We start from the raw sequence: 15,468 nt of genomic DNA on the forward strand, positions 1-15,468 counted from the left end.
ATAAATAATTGAATAAATTTAACGCAAAATGAGACTTGTCATTTATATTTTTATCAGGAGCTCATATTATATAAGCATTCATAAATGTAGGGCAGCAAAATCACTATCTAGCCCAAAGGCCTGATGCTTGCCGGTCATTTTGGCGATGAATGAAGAGAATATAAACGATACAACCAATCAAAATATTGGAAAATTTGAGACGAATTTCTCTTCTACGACCGTCGGTTACAGTATTTTTTCTACAACGAATTTTTCAGCAAATGGATCCTATTATCAGTCAAACGTCAATGGTGACGGGGTATCGTACGCCAAGAAAGATTTTCCGTCAGGTTAGCCATACACGCATATTATTAAATTAATTTGAATTAATATTTTTTTGGCTTGGATTTTTCGAACCTCATCATTGTACGTGCATAAGACACTTTGAACAAAGTTACCTCACATTGACTTTGGGAATGCATGTTATGCAGAGATATTATATTATTGGTTGTCATTTTTACTGCAACATGTCGTTTTAATAATGTTTATTGTAAAAACTCCGTTCGAGGAATCGAATTATAGCAATAATAATTACTAATTTTCATCACAATACTCACATCTGTAAGAATTATGTCAATTAATCAATGAATTTTCGAAATAAAGTTCATGGAGGGTCATCGGCCTTGCCAACTTTTAGTTTCATAACCTATGAAGGTTAAGATAATATCCAATATTATGTACTTATGCATGCATATTTTATGGGATTTCATATTAGTAACGAATATGTAAAAAGCCGATTCTGAAAGCGCCTAGACAGCTACGAAATTATTTTAGTCTTCAAAGATGTGGAAAGCCTTATGACAAACAAAGTGTTTTGGTAATTGGTATATCGATAAAAACTATTTTCGATCTAAGACAGTAATTCCCAGATGTCACAATACCGAGACGTAATATGTAAATTAGATAAAATATATATATAAATGTCTCACAGAAGCGACTGATCAGTTACCCAAACCTTAGTTCGCTCCAAACCTCAGCGGATTCCAAATAATCATTATATCTTAACTTTCAGATACATTTCCGTCGGATTGGGCAGTGAAACTAGGATTTACTCTTGGTGTTGTAATATCTGTGCTCGGAATTATTGGAAATTCTATGACTATTGGTGCTTACAGAAGAAATAGAAAACTCCGTACATCTTTCAACTTTTTGATTACAAATCTGTGTGCTCTCGACTTATTTTTTTCAGCCGTGGTATGTAGAGTATCGTACTGTACAAACATTCCATTCGAATAATGATTATTTATATCAGTACGGGCCAACGCCATTATAAGCTCAGAAGCTTTTATAGTTTGAACCATGGCCAAGAAATCGTCTAATTTCTTATTGTTCATTCGTCGTCAGAAAAGAAGGTATAAGAATCTCCACGCCATTTTACGTCCTCCTAATACCACGTAGACATACTTAGAAATCATTATGTCACAGATCTTTTTTCTTTGCTTTATCTCCTATGCAATATATATGCTTCGACAAGATCAAGTTCACAATGTTGGGTTGGAACATGCGTGCAAAACAACTAAACGTTCATTTTCAAACCGAAACTCACATTTAGACTGTAGGCCCACTGTGCTACATATGATGGCAACAAATCCACGTACCTCGAAACTAATCAAACAATCGCATTGCAAAAAGAAAAGCAAACCAAAATAAAATTCAGAAAATCTTATCATAATTGCTCATAAGCGGAACCACTGCTTTTACTTGTTTCAATATAGTTCAGCTTCATAACCTATGTTTTAATTTTTGTGGTCAGATGATACCAATGCATTTGCCGATGGTGTTGTTGAAAAGGGAATTGTACGCATGCGATATAATAGGATACTTCTACTATTCTTCAATGTCGTCGTCCACTATCAACCTTGTCTGCATAGCGATCAATCGATACGTCGGTATTGTTTATTCTAAAAGGTATGTTACAGAAAACACTAGTTAACCGGCTGGATAAAGTCCGTTTCCTTTTATTAAATATTTTACACAAATAATTTTAGGACGATTGTTTGAAATTTGTAGTTCATTCAAACAGTACACGATTATCCCACAATTTTTGTTACTAAGATGTTCAGAAAAAAAATGGAAACATTCAAATTTTTTCCATGTCTTTTGGCATTATGGTATTATGACTCTTGAACGTTCAAGCTTTGACATTTGAATTTTCAATTCAAATTATTCACTTCCTACAATGGCGTGAGAGGTCAAGTTTAATTCCGGATGATCTTGCAGAATTTTGTCGTCTGTTAACCAGTAATCATCATTCATCACATTCTGGAAATTTTATTAAAGAAACCGGAAACTACCATATTTGGATATGTTCATTAATATATTTTATAATTTTTTTCAAATACTACATAAAAATTACATATTTTTTCGTTGAGTTTTTCTGTCAATTTTTTCAATTTGAAGGCCCGGAAAAAGAGATTGTATACGGAGTACATGCGCAAAGTGAACGTTATGAACTTCAATACAGTATACCCTAGCGCGAATTAAAGTACTTCTTAAAATTATTTCGTAAAGAATATTAACTCTGTATTTCGAGTTAACAATTTCAATCATTGAATACATTGCATTTATTTGATTTCAACGCATTATTCTATAGTCAATATAATATACATTTCTGCTTTGTAGATATCGTCTCATGTTCACAAGAGAAAGTGTTAAATATTGGTTGATCGGAATATGGCTGTCTGCTCCATTACTATATTTGCCACTAGTAATCGGTAAGTTACAATATATAACGGAGAATTTAATGTTTAAGATTATATCATATAGGTGTTCGGGGCAACCAAAATTTGCCTTTATAGACGACGAAAAATAAATCGGGGGATGTTTAAACTAAAACCTGACAAATTCGGTTGGCAAAATACAGTGTTATAACATGACATGTATATATTACTATAACCGCAATATGCACTTAACGACACATACTTCGATTATGTGCTAAACTGAAAGACTGCCATATGGATTCCCCTATCGCATCTTTCCTCGATACAAACACATATATATATGGAATATGGGTATCAAAAATGTCGTTACAAAATGCTAGAGGTATATGCACTAGCGTCTTAACTACAATCCAGCCTCATTAAACCGTTTCTAAATTAAAATTAGACACGATTTTAGTATATCCAATCCAAATTTTTAGTATATTATGAATGGTGTCTACATTTAGTTTATGCTATATGATCAATAGTCAGATTGTTTTTTTTTATATGATACCAATGATAGTTTTCATATAGGCTTGACGCGTAGCAGACAGATCCGGATTTTCGAACTATAAAAGAAGTACATATGATAGCAAAATATATGTATAAAGATTATTGTATTGAAATTCATTGCCTCTTTAACAAAACCCTATTTTATCATTTTCTCCACACTTTCCTTCACTGTTTTTTCGACCATCAGAAAATATTGAAATTTGTAAGGGTTTTGTTTACACAACAAAAAGCTTATTTCTAACCTCATAAATATTAGCGAGTTATGGCAATAAACATTCTAGTATGGGCGTTGCCCATGAGACGCAACACATTGAGTCCCCACAGTTGGTCAGGTACATAGTTTCATCCCTGGTCAAACGCATGCATAATGTATAAGTAGGACAGTGGGTTGGTTAGCTTAAGGGCATCATAAATAATATATTATGACGAGCAGATACATAATCGACGACGACACTAATAATATGGATAGACTGCTGTCGGCCGCGTTTACTTTTTAAATATTTTTTTCAATAAACAAAATTTAAAACCAGTCTAAACGATTTCGGAATCGAAGCTGATCCGAACTTTAATTTGAATTGAAAAATAAACTATTTAATATTCACAGCTCGGGCTTGCACTATAAAAAAGCTCGTTTGTGAGTCGAATACAGGAATCTTTTGTTAGAGATTTCGAAATTTTTGGCAGAAATGCACTTCTGTAACTTGTTTCGATTTGCATCCTAAATATCAGGTTTATGAATATAGTCCACCTACGCGCTTGTTCTTATAGTACGTCAAACTCTATCTTTTGCTTGTTAAAACATAGAAAATACAATTGTGCTATATGGCATCTACATGTATCATAATCACTTCAAATTTAATGTCGTTCGCTTGATAAGTATCTGTGCATGGGCGTCATCTTTGACGCAAAGTAGTTTACTGGATGACGTTGCGATATCAAATCTTTAACGTCACAGATAAAAGATGCTGTCGTCATTAGCCTACTAACTAACTATCTCTCTTATATTTGCATTACAGTCCCTACGATAAGATGGAGTGATTCCAGCTTGCGCTGCGAACCCCTATCAGATCCAGACGTAGAAGAATCGATTCTTTACTACCGGGTTGTTCTTAACGTTGTACTTGAATTTTTGCCAACAATAGCACTCATCATATTTTATCGGTAAGTCTATAAATCATTACTTGGTATGGGTAACTTCTTGTTTAATGGAATATTGTATAAAAATGTCAAATGCCTTAATCGGAGGGGGGCTCGCGATTTGCAAAATTCTGAAACCAAGCTTCCTATGACATAACAATTATCACGACAATCATACATTGCATAATTATATTCTTCTCTCATTATATTTTAACAAAGCATTCCGTATCGTAAGGTGCGTAAATGTAAAGATTACCATTTAATTTCTAATTTGACAAGGCCAACGCTGCTAAACGGTTTGTAATTGTTAGATTTGTGTCGAGCGAGTCTAAAATCTCAAAGCTGGGCCAACACGCTTGCAACAATGAGCCTTGTTTAATTATTTGATTCATAGAGAGCAGAAAAATCATTATTGTGACACCTCACGTCATGTAGCTTTCTCTATAGCGTAATAGCGCAAACTATTGAAGCAAGAACATATTTGACAACCGACAAGCCATTTCAAGATAATGTTATGTAAGACAAAAATTAACTATATCAAAGTCGGGCCATACATACACTCTATTTGGGCAATACGGTCGGGAAGTTCCCTGACAGTTTTTACTCGAATTGTTTCAAGTTTCGTGTCCATCGCTGTCGTTTTTCTATTTGTCGATGCTAAAACCCATTAAGCTCAAAGTATAGCCAATAATACAGGATTTCCACAAATGCTAAAACCCTGTACCCTAAGTAAATATCTCGATCAGCAGGTCCTCGGAAACCAAAACCTCCAATAATAAGTAAAATTATATGGGAATTTTTCAGTACTTGTATTTCTACACAGAGTATATAAAGTTCGTTTCAAACATAATCTATACATGGCCAATGCTCGGTTGTTTGGGGCCAGTTGTGTCATTGCTGTTGAATAGAAAAATCGAGTTGAGTTTTTCTAGCTGTGTAGATTGCGCTGTATTAGATCGACAGAATTTAATATATTTTCATTTAAACGTCCATTATCAGTACTATTTAATTCCCGCGAGTCCAAATTAAAACACCATAATTGTATTACCAAGAACCACAATACCTGCCGAGTGTCAAATGTATCACAAACTGCAGAAATATAATGCCGTGATTATAGAAAAAAATATCTTTGAATTTAAGATTTTGAAAAATTGAAGGAATAGCTGCCAATTTACTGAACACTGGTGTTGGTATCGCAGAGAGCGCCCAAATCCTGACACAATTTCATTTCATTATTTCAATGCGTTATTATACTCTTTCTGTTCGGCTTTTTTTTTACGAACAAGGTTGTGCATAAGCAGATACTCGGTTTACTAGATTTTTACGTAAACAAAATGTGTGATTTCTACATCTTTTCTAATATGCATCCCGTTCAAGACATAAATTTTCTCTCAATTTCTAGCTGTGAGTTCGTAAAAATTTTGCATAATATTGAAATGGTTTATGTTGATCATTAGGTGTTTCTAGCTGAAAGACATTTAGTAACTCATATCAAATTAAACATCATGCATTGGCAATCCCAATACTGAATAAAATTATTTTGAAAGACTAAATTTGGATGCTCAATTTCCAAATGTTCCGGTATCGTGCTAATGCCTGGCAGTTTAGTATAAATATTTAGCGTAAAGATTTGACCATAGTTTTTCCTATTAAAAATTTATTAGCCAGAATGATGCAAAGCATGTTTTGAGTTCAAACCCAAAAGATATATTTAGTAGGCTATAAAAAGCAATAATTCGTTGATATTTTGGTTTATATTTATATATATATATTGATCGTTAGACACTTTGTTTTCGGTGATGTTTTGTGTTCATTATTCCTATCTTCTGTTAGAAGCAGTAGGAATATCTGTGTCGTCAATTTGAGCAGCCCAAAATGAATTCAGTTAATCGAAAACGATCCTTCTTGGAAATTCAATAATTAAAATTCGTAAACTTATTCGGCATATTGCAGGGATTTAATGCAAAGAGACAACAAAATAACCGCCGTAACTTTGATCACATAATTATAAATGTTCTTTACTTTTTATTGAATACGGTTGCCTTACTTTAGGCAAATTCTCTCAATAAAATTGCAGAGTTCCATATTACGACACTATTTGCATTTTAATATTCTTGTTAGCATTTTTTATGTTTAAGTTGTATATTGTTAAAATTAAAATAAATTGGAGCATTGAAATTAAACTTATTTGTTGTTAATGATCATAACAAGCAATTTATCTTTTGTATATCTGTTGAATTTAAGGGCGTTATACCTCCATACAGTTATGAGAACAAATTATCATATCTATAGGAATCTAAAGGCAAATGAGGGATGTCATATCAAGAATATATGAAAATGTGTACAAATATCTTCGTTGGTTTTACCGAAGCTAAATAACTTTTTGAATCCGCAATCCTGAACGAATTCCATGGATAATACTCAATTCTAATAAGGCGTTAAATAAAAATAACCAAGCAAAGCGCAACAATTCATTGTTTTGTTTGATTTGCTTCAAGAGACACAAAATCGAGCGAAATTATTGAAACCGAGATTCAGGCTAAGTAGATTTGGTATTTTTTACCGCGTTATAGATAACTTCTGTATATATGTGAAGTTTATGAATCTGAATTTTCGCTATAGTCTACCATCGTTTTTTTTTAATAAATCAGAGTTTCGCTTTGTATTGGGTCGAATACATCTGACCTGTTTTAAATTTTCATACACTCTTGCGACATCGCGTCGTCGATTATGGTTTACCAGTATGGCGATAAAAGGCTGCCCCCTAACCTACTCCTCCATTTGCGAATCGAATTTGAAAATTAAAATCACAAAAATCAATATTCCTGAGAAATCAAGGGCCTAGTGCAAGATATCTTGTAGTTTCAATGACATATCTGAATGCTTTTAGGTTGAGATGAAATCTTACTTGGAATGTCTTTCTGACCCGCGACGATATCTCCATCGTCAAATCGTATATCATCTTCGCTTAATTAATCAAGCGGAAAGAAATGAGCTGACAAAACACGTCCTTGTCGTATTTCAACGAAATGATTATATTCTGTTAATGAATTATTAGATTCCTGTATGTAATTTTTTCTTTTCGCAACGATCATGTCCTTAGAGAAGTAATCACTTATACATTGTGAGCCACTGTTATTTAAAAGGATATTTTCAACTCGTGTTGTTAAATAAGAACAACATAATCTCAGTCGACGAAAAGGCAAGCATGCTATATTATCTCCTTAACGGCCACATACGAATCCGAAGTAAGAGGTAGACAAGGAGAAAGGACCTTTAGTTCAATATACAACATTGTATAGTGATCCTCATTATATCAATATGAAAATAAATGCGCTACGAACATTGCCCTTCGAACTTTGGCGACGAGGAAATTGATTAATTAACTCGATTCAAAGCAAGCAAATATTACAAGAAGTCATTTATATTGTCTAATGTTTTCGTACTGAGTTAATGATTCGACCGACTGTTATGCTCTCCACCCAAAATAGTAAAACGGCGCACACAACTTAAATAGCTAAAGCTTACAGCCAAGTGCACGTTTTGTATTGCAGTAAAAAATTGATTACAAACAATAAAAATTAGTTGCTAATCTTTATATAACATAGCAAAAATTATTTTATGATAATCTTACTTTGGTCATCAGTTCTAAGTGAATTTAACCATCAATTCAAATATACTTTACAGCATTGCATTGTTTATCGCTGAACGCTAAAGTCAATTCATCAAAAATGCGTCATAATTACGTTATAGTGAAACGTGTAGTGAAAATCGTACTACAGGGTTGCAACATTGGCTTCAAACCAATATGGCATATTATTTATGAGTGTTTTGTAGAAACAGTTGTAAACTAATCAATACAGTTTACAGTTGGCAAAAATTTTCTTTTCCAAATGATGAACAGATATTTCATAACCGACAGACGAAGATGTTTTATCAAATTTCAATACTTTATTCGGTCGAAACGTTTTCTATTTTGTTTAATTAGAAATAAATTTTTATATTGATTCTTGAAGAGATGAAAGCCGCAAATACGATTTAATCACATGGCAAACCACGGCCTCTTGTTTGGTTGACAGTCCATGTCGGGTATGGGAATAATTTATCAGGTATTTGTTTCAGAAAAATTGCTTCGATATACTCAAGCTTTATATGTACAAAATTAGAATACAGTTTCTACTACTTCATCAGTATTAAATAATCCGCTTGTATGCCTATGATGCCTATGATTGTATATAAATCATTTTGACACGTGCCAAGTTGAATCTATTTGAAAGTTCATTGTCATTATCGTCCTGGCTTAGATTTCGTTCTTCTTGTCAAAAAAGAACGGAAAATACCGAATGTCAGTTCCGTCTGGCGGACTCGCGGAAAGGAAAACGTTATCAAGATGAACCGTTTCACCGAAAATAGAGTTTTGGCCCAATAACGCAAATGACCTTAAAAATCCAACGTTAAAAAATGAAGAAGCGATAATGTAAACACACAAATTATGAGTGCGGCCACATACAATACCTAAAAATGCCGGAATAATCTAGATGTTGGAGTGAGAGAAATACGGAAGTGCATAATAGGTCAATTCCTTTTTTAAATTGAACGAGTTAAAGATAGTGCAATAGATAGTCTGACAAACTTGAAATTTAAAACGATAGAAATTCCATCACGTTGACAGTGTGAAAGATTAGTCTGAACACGTGTTCGAGAAAATTGTAGTCCCCGAAACAGTCGCCATGAATGATTCAAAGTGAATTACTTAAGTATATATTTCAACTGGTGAAAATTTGGCCATTTCAATTGGTACGCTGGTTTAAATTATGATGTTTTAAACGGCTATCTCACACTTTTTTTATGCCGGCACTTAGGTTTTTCGTATTCTAATAAGAAGCTATATGGCCACATCTTTTATTATACGCTGAGTGGGTGTGTTGGGTATAACATTTGAACTCCAGATTTCAGGTCTGCGACCTCAATTTCGGAAGACGGCACTCGCTAAACACATTCCAACTAAAAATGTTTCAAACAATTTTTGAAATATTCACGAAACTTTTTCTTGTGGAAATATAAGTTCATATACAGATTTTTTTCAAAGAGTTCACATTCACTCTTATCAGTCGACTGAAAAAGCAGGAAACTATGATCATCTCGAAGTGATTTTATCTTTATCAATATGACCTACACACTTTACGCGAATAACGAGAATATTAAGTGATGTAATTTTTTTTGATTGATTCATCCTGACATTTTGTAGTCGACGAATCACGGTTATCATAACAAAAACATCCACAAATTCAATAATGTCTATTTGACTCATTCATTCAACTCACACCGGTTCAATAAACACCATGCTTTTGCTGTATTTACTAGACTGAAAATGGCCAGCCACAATCTCGGAGGGTTCTCTTTAACGTTTATTAGGAAGATGCGCCTAATCACACGTGATCTATGAGTAGATACGTTTGCCTCTGTATGATTCGAGTTCTATATTACGTTAAACGACGTCGACGCTGTTTGGACTTCCAAAACAGGAATGAGTTATATCGACCTGTTGACAGGCAAAACGTATCGAGATAGATGATGCAAGTAAAAAAAGATTGGCGATGAAATTATGGTACTCGTTAGTTGTCGTAGAGTTTACGACATTTTAAAGCATGAAAATTATCGCCAACACAATACAAAAATAAACAAATAACAAATTGCTGAATCGTTTCCCAAAGCAAGAAATGTTAAGTATTAATGTTTTTTATGTATATAAATATTTCTGAAATCCACTTATCAACTTTTCAGAGCAATTCTGGAGAAAGTAAAGAAATGTCGGAAGACAGTGGAACATTATCCAATTACAAATACACCATCAAATGCTCCATCAGTTTTACCATGCGCAGTATGCTCCAACTCACGGTCAGATTGCAAACACGATTCAAACTCTCGGTTTCCCGGATTCTCTTCACTGAGAAGAAAAACCTCATCTTCCCCGAAATGCGAAACTGTCATAGCAGGAGAAAAGGGAGATGTAACCGAAGGAAAAAAGGCAATAATAATGGCATATCTTCAAGTACCATCTACTTCAATTTCTCCAAGAAAGAATCCATCTACTTTATACAAAAGATGTAAGCGCGGTGCATTTATATAATTTATTTGTCCTGCCACCACACGCACAACAATTTCAATATCTAGATGTAATTTTCCCCAGAATTTCCATCAAATAGAATACACTGAAAAGTAGAATACAAATGAGCAATTCCACTAACATATCTTAATTTGAGTATCGCTCGAAATATTTCCAGTTCGTCGTCATCTGATTATTCACACTTCTAGTGAAGTGGTGAGTGATTATGCAATCACTAATCGCGTATATATAGAAGTACAATTCCAAAATAAGTAACACGCAACGTCGACATAGTTAGGCAACAAATATACCACAGTTACAGTTACACTTTTGTATGACTGAAGTGTAAAATTATGACTTTATTTTCCACAGCTCCCCCTCAAACAAGAATAATGGTAATGGAAGCTGCGGGAGGTTCCGACATTAATAAAGTAACGATATCCGGCACCACATCGTCTCCAAATCTTACTAAACAAATACAGGATTCTGTAGATACACCGTCGCCTTCCAATGTCAGTATGAGAGGACGTCGGCTAGGTTGGTGCCAACAACGATCGTTCAGTACCGGAGGTATTTTTTAATGAGACTTATTTTTATCTATTTTGCAACGACCCTAAGCGTGGTGATTTTTTTTGTTTTTCCATATTACATAAAGTGTACTCAAACCTTCTCACATAACAAGTCTCTGAGCAAAGGGTTATTAAACTGGTTCCATTGACCCCCGAAGAGTTTTTCATAGTGTTTCGAGAAGCATCGAAATAAAATCCAATCAAGACAATCGACTGACTCTTTATGGGACCTCACGAGCCATTTTAGAAGCAAGCAATGTATAATCGGACCACAATATCGTTGACTATTTTTAGTCCATTGCGGCGTTTCTGCGTACTTATTAACATTCAATATAATCATTTTTGCTTGATACCAATTTACGTTCCATGAGGTGGAGCATCGCTTTCGTCCGAAATTCGAAGGGGTCCTAAAATAAAAAATAGTGGAAAAGGCTACGAACCAACCATTTATTTCATAGGCATATCAGTTTCGTAACGACAGCTGAAAATTTCATTTTCATCATTTAATAACGAATCCACTTTGCACAATCATAAGTCTTACATAACAGATGTTCATATAAATTTTTAATAAGCTTATCACTCCTGCACACCACAACCAAACCACAAAACTCATTCCCAGAATGTATTTATTTGAATTTTTTTATCTTTTTAGCTTCGAAAATAGCATGACTTGTAATTCGTTTAATTATTGATATCAATATCCACCGTTTATTTGTAAACTATTTTTAGATGAGGAAATTGAGCCTGAACCTGGAATGATCGGTGATGACAACAGTGATTTACGGGAAATGACATCATTTGAATTGAAATCTCCTGTGTTTTCAAATGAACCAAAAACGAAAAATATATTAGGTGGGTCCCACGTGGATAAAGATACAAAACTTGTCAATGCTTCATTCTGTCTGGGGAACGATTCGTCCACACAAAATTGTTCATCTTCTAGCTGCTTTTTGTCACCAACAGTCATTTGCGACGATACTATAGCTGCTAACTCAATAAATACTACGGCGCAAATTGAAATTACGAAGATTCTGAGTGAGAGCGAAACTAACAACCCAGTTAGTAAAAGCGCGTTAGAAATTCCACTCAGTCCAAGATTGGAAAAACTGATCACAGTTTCTGACTATAAAGAAAAATGTCGTTCTTTACCGGATAATAGATTTCTTTCACCTAATTCCAATGATTTAAATATGTGCTCTCAAACAAACTCCCCGTCTATGCACAATTCCACTTTTAGCAGCCAAACTATCAGTAAAACATCGCCGCCTAGTCCCGATTGCAAAGAAGGTGGATCAAGCACCTCTGTAGATTCAGTACGACGAAAAACAAGAATGTTAAAGCGCCAAAGCGTGGTTGAAGATGACTCACAACTTCAAGTAAATTTGTACGAGAAAAACGAAATCAAGACTGAAAATTCCGTTCAATTGAATGTCAACTCGACATCATTGAAAATCGCATCTAAAACTCCAGAAACAAAATTAATAAATTCTTCAAAACTTCAGATCACATCAATGACGACGCATTTAGCTCGTCGTTCTTTTCCATCAAAGGGAAAAGTTAAGGAGATGTTGTCGCCTCCTGAAATATCCACTGCATCTGAGCCTATAGCTTTTTCTAATGGTGTTGAGTCGCTAGTCGTCCCCACGCCGACATCTAGCGGTGGTGTTATTGGAGCATCCTTAAACGAACCTGTCTCCGGAGATGTCCGGAGAGCAAAATACGCCTTTAAACCAGCTAGTTCGTCATCTGATAAAGGGTACGCCTCGCAATTGGAACCAGGGTTTTCTGTGGATACAGGTGTAAAAGATCCCGTTAACTTTTCTTCCAAAGTATTTGATGCTCGACCTGAATCACGTGACGAGGGGATAGGTTTTGGCGTCAGAGAAACGGGATTGTCAAAGCGTATTTTGTACAGACGCGGTGCTAGCGACAGCGGTGGTAAACAGTGGTTCAAACACTTCCGCAAAAGTAAGAATTGGTCAGTGACGAGTTTGAAGCAATCTAAATACAGAATTCGGGGATCATCTGGAGCAAGAGGTGACACGATGATCAAAATAGTTATCGATCATGCCACGGAGGAAGTAACAGAAGAACATTCTGCCAAGCAACAATCACCTTGGCGTTCACATAGTCCAGAAACCGTGCAAGATGAAGGCATTCTTTCTGCGAAATCTGAACGTTTCGAAAAAGTAACACCAAACGCTACACCACAAAAACAAAATTCCCAAAATGCCGAAAAGGTAAATAACGAAGAGAAAGCGGAAAACAGGATTCAAAGGTGTTTCAGAAGTCTTTGGAAAAAGTTGTTACGTCAACACAGCTCGACGGAGAAACAAAATGATCAAAATTATTCTTTCCGGTGCCCAATGGATGATGAGAGCAACTGTGATATGGAACTTAGTAATACTTTATCGGACTGGCCACACGGTTGTGATGAAGGCGTAGGAAGTAGCAAGGCTTCTTCTTTGACGAGCGCAAAAGGCGTATCAAACGCATCAAGCATGTGGAGTGGTATTGTAAATTATCCCACTTCGCCGAAAATTTCGCACAAACCTATGGTAATGTTACCTATACCAAGCTTCCCAATTCAAAGCGCCAACAAAGAGCAAAATGATGAAGTTGGTTCTTCTGGAGTGGAGAAACGCATGTGCTCTTCACCACCTTTGTATATAGACAGTGATGAAGGACGTCGAAAGTTTTCAGAGGCAAACCCTATTCAACGAGTGTCAACGTTTGATTCCATAGAAACGAATAGCCGCCGAGGTAGTCCTGATACTGACATAATTTCTCCTAAGGAGAACGAAGCTTTATTAGCGAGACGACGGAAAATGAATGACTCTTCTCAATTTTTGAGAGTAAATAATATATGCACAGATGGCGAATGCAACATATCTCTCTGCGATTTGAATAGTATTGACTTAGGCAGAAGATGGTCTGGTCAGAGTGATGCTATTTCAATCTACAGCGGTAGATCTCTAAAGGCACAAAATCAAAAAAACAGCAGTAAAGTTATACCAGCCCTAAAATCTTCTACATCAATAGTGAGTGCCTGTAGTCAAACACGTTCAAGAAAGCATTCCAAAAGTAGTAGCGGATCACTGCACAGACGACGCAACAGCAGACGACCGACAATTTATGAACGATTTTCGGGTAAGAAAGCGTCCATTGTTTCTTCATCGGCGGCTAGTAGCAGTAGCCGTTATCGTCGCCGAGAGGCGGAAAGAAAACTTGCCTACAGCGGGCTTTTTATATGCATAGCATTTGCTCTATGTATACTACCATCTTCTATAGTTGATATCATACGTAATTTAACTGTGATTTACATTCCGGCTAATTTACAACTAGGCGTGGTTCTTCTATCATGGCTTCATGTCGTGATTAATCCTATATTATATGGCTTCATGAATCCACAATACAGGAAGGAATATAGAAAAATTTATAAGGATGCTCGTAGATGTTTGCGAAAACCAAGAGATCGGAAAAGTGGTTTAAGTCATGGAAAATCTGCCCTTGTGAAAACAATGAGGCAACAAACATATGAGCGGCCTGATAAAGTTAAATTACCAATAAAAATTAGTCGAAAAAGTACATGACCTATTCGATATAATTAAGGCATTTAAATACAGCAGTTTTTACAGTCAGTAGCATACCTTGTCACCCTGTATTTAAAATCACAAACAATGTCCCAGATTCTGGTAAAGTATTATATATATATAGCTTATAATATTGATTGTTCCAAAAACATTTTTTGAAGCTCTTTTGACTTTTATTTTTTGTGGATTATTACGTGACGTTTTATTTAAGTTTATATAAAAGTACTTACATTATGTGATTGTATTTGTTTATAGATATCAGAATGCACAGCAGCAGTAGTTAAACATTACAAAAGAAATTATGTATAATCAGAAATATATGAACGAAACGATACTATGGAGATTATGCCGTGTAAAATCCAATTTTTTGATGATCACATTTGGTTTCAGCTGTACGACCAGCTTGTTGCGCTTTACGTTAGAAATACTATCGCCGCTGTTTCCTAGCGTGGGATCCATGAGAATCCTAGTTAAATATCACCATTTGCTCGATTTCCCTTTTAACGGCGACTGATCATTTTCTGATTGCTTTTGATGTTAACGGTAGCAAAAGATATAAGCAGGATATTTTGCTGTCTGCCGCACAGGTGACACAGGTTTTATACAATGAAAGTTATACGACCTGCCGCCTCACTTACTTTCTGTGACTGCAGTATGTCCAGCAAAATATGTGCTATATAATATATGTAGAACGTATTCAAGGGGTTAAAAACGGTAGGTGCGTTTGAGAGAGCTGATTATAAAATACATTACTCCGGGTCCTATAGCGTTACACATATTATGATTCGCCACTTATGACTGTGTCATACTAA

At 35.1% G+C, this 15,468-nt stretch overlaps 2 protein-coding genes across 2 annotated transcripts in view; one reads left to right on the forward strand and one right to left on the reverse strand.

Moving 5' to 3' along the window:
* Positions 1 to 15,468, reverse strand: part of LOC120336152 (protein O-mannosyl-transferase TMTC2-like) — a 57,479-nt gene that overhangs the window by 13,536 nt on the left and 28,475 nt on the right. The window lies entirely within an intron of this gene.
* On the forward strand, positions 64 to 15,029 carry LOC120336151 (uncharacterized). The gene is made up of 8 exons (XM_039403761.2): positions 64 to 329; positions 1,052 to 1,233; positions 1,793 to 1,947; positions 2,662 to 2,753; positions 4,268 to 4,412; positions 10,173 to 10,495; positions 10,867 to 11,064; positions 11,793 to 15,029. Exons 1-8 carry the CDS (start codon positions 146 to 148, stop codon positions 14,654 to 14,656), a joined length of 4,143 nt encoding a protein of 1,380 aa, XP_039259695.2. The 5' UTR covers positions 64 to 145; the 3' UTR covers positions 14,657 to 15,029.

This window comes from Styela clava, chromosome 2 (genome assembly GCF_964204865.1).
Source record: "Styela clava chromosome 2, kaStyClav1.hap1.2, whole genome shotgun sequence".
Lineage (NCBI taxonomy): Eukaryota > Metazoa > Chordata > Ascidiacea > Stolidobranchia > Styelidae > Styela > Styela clava.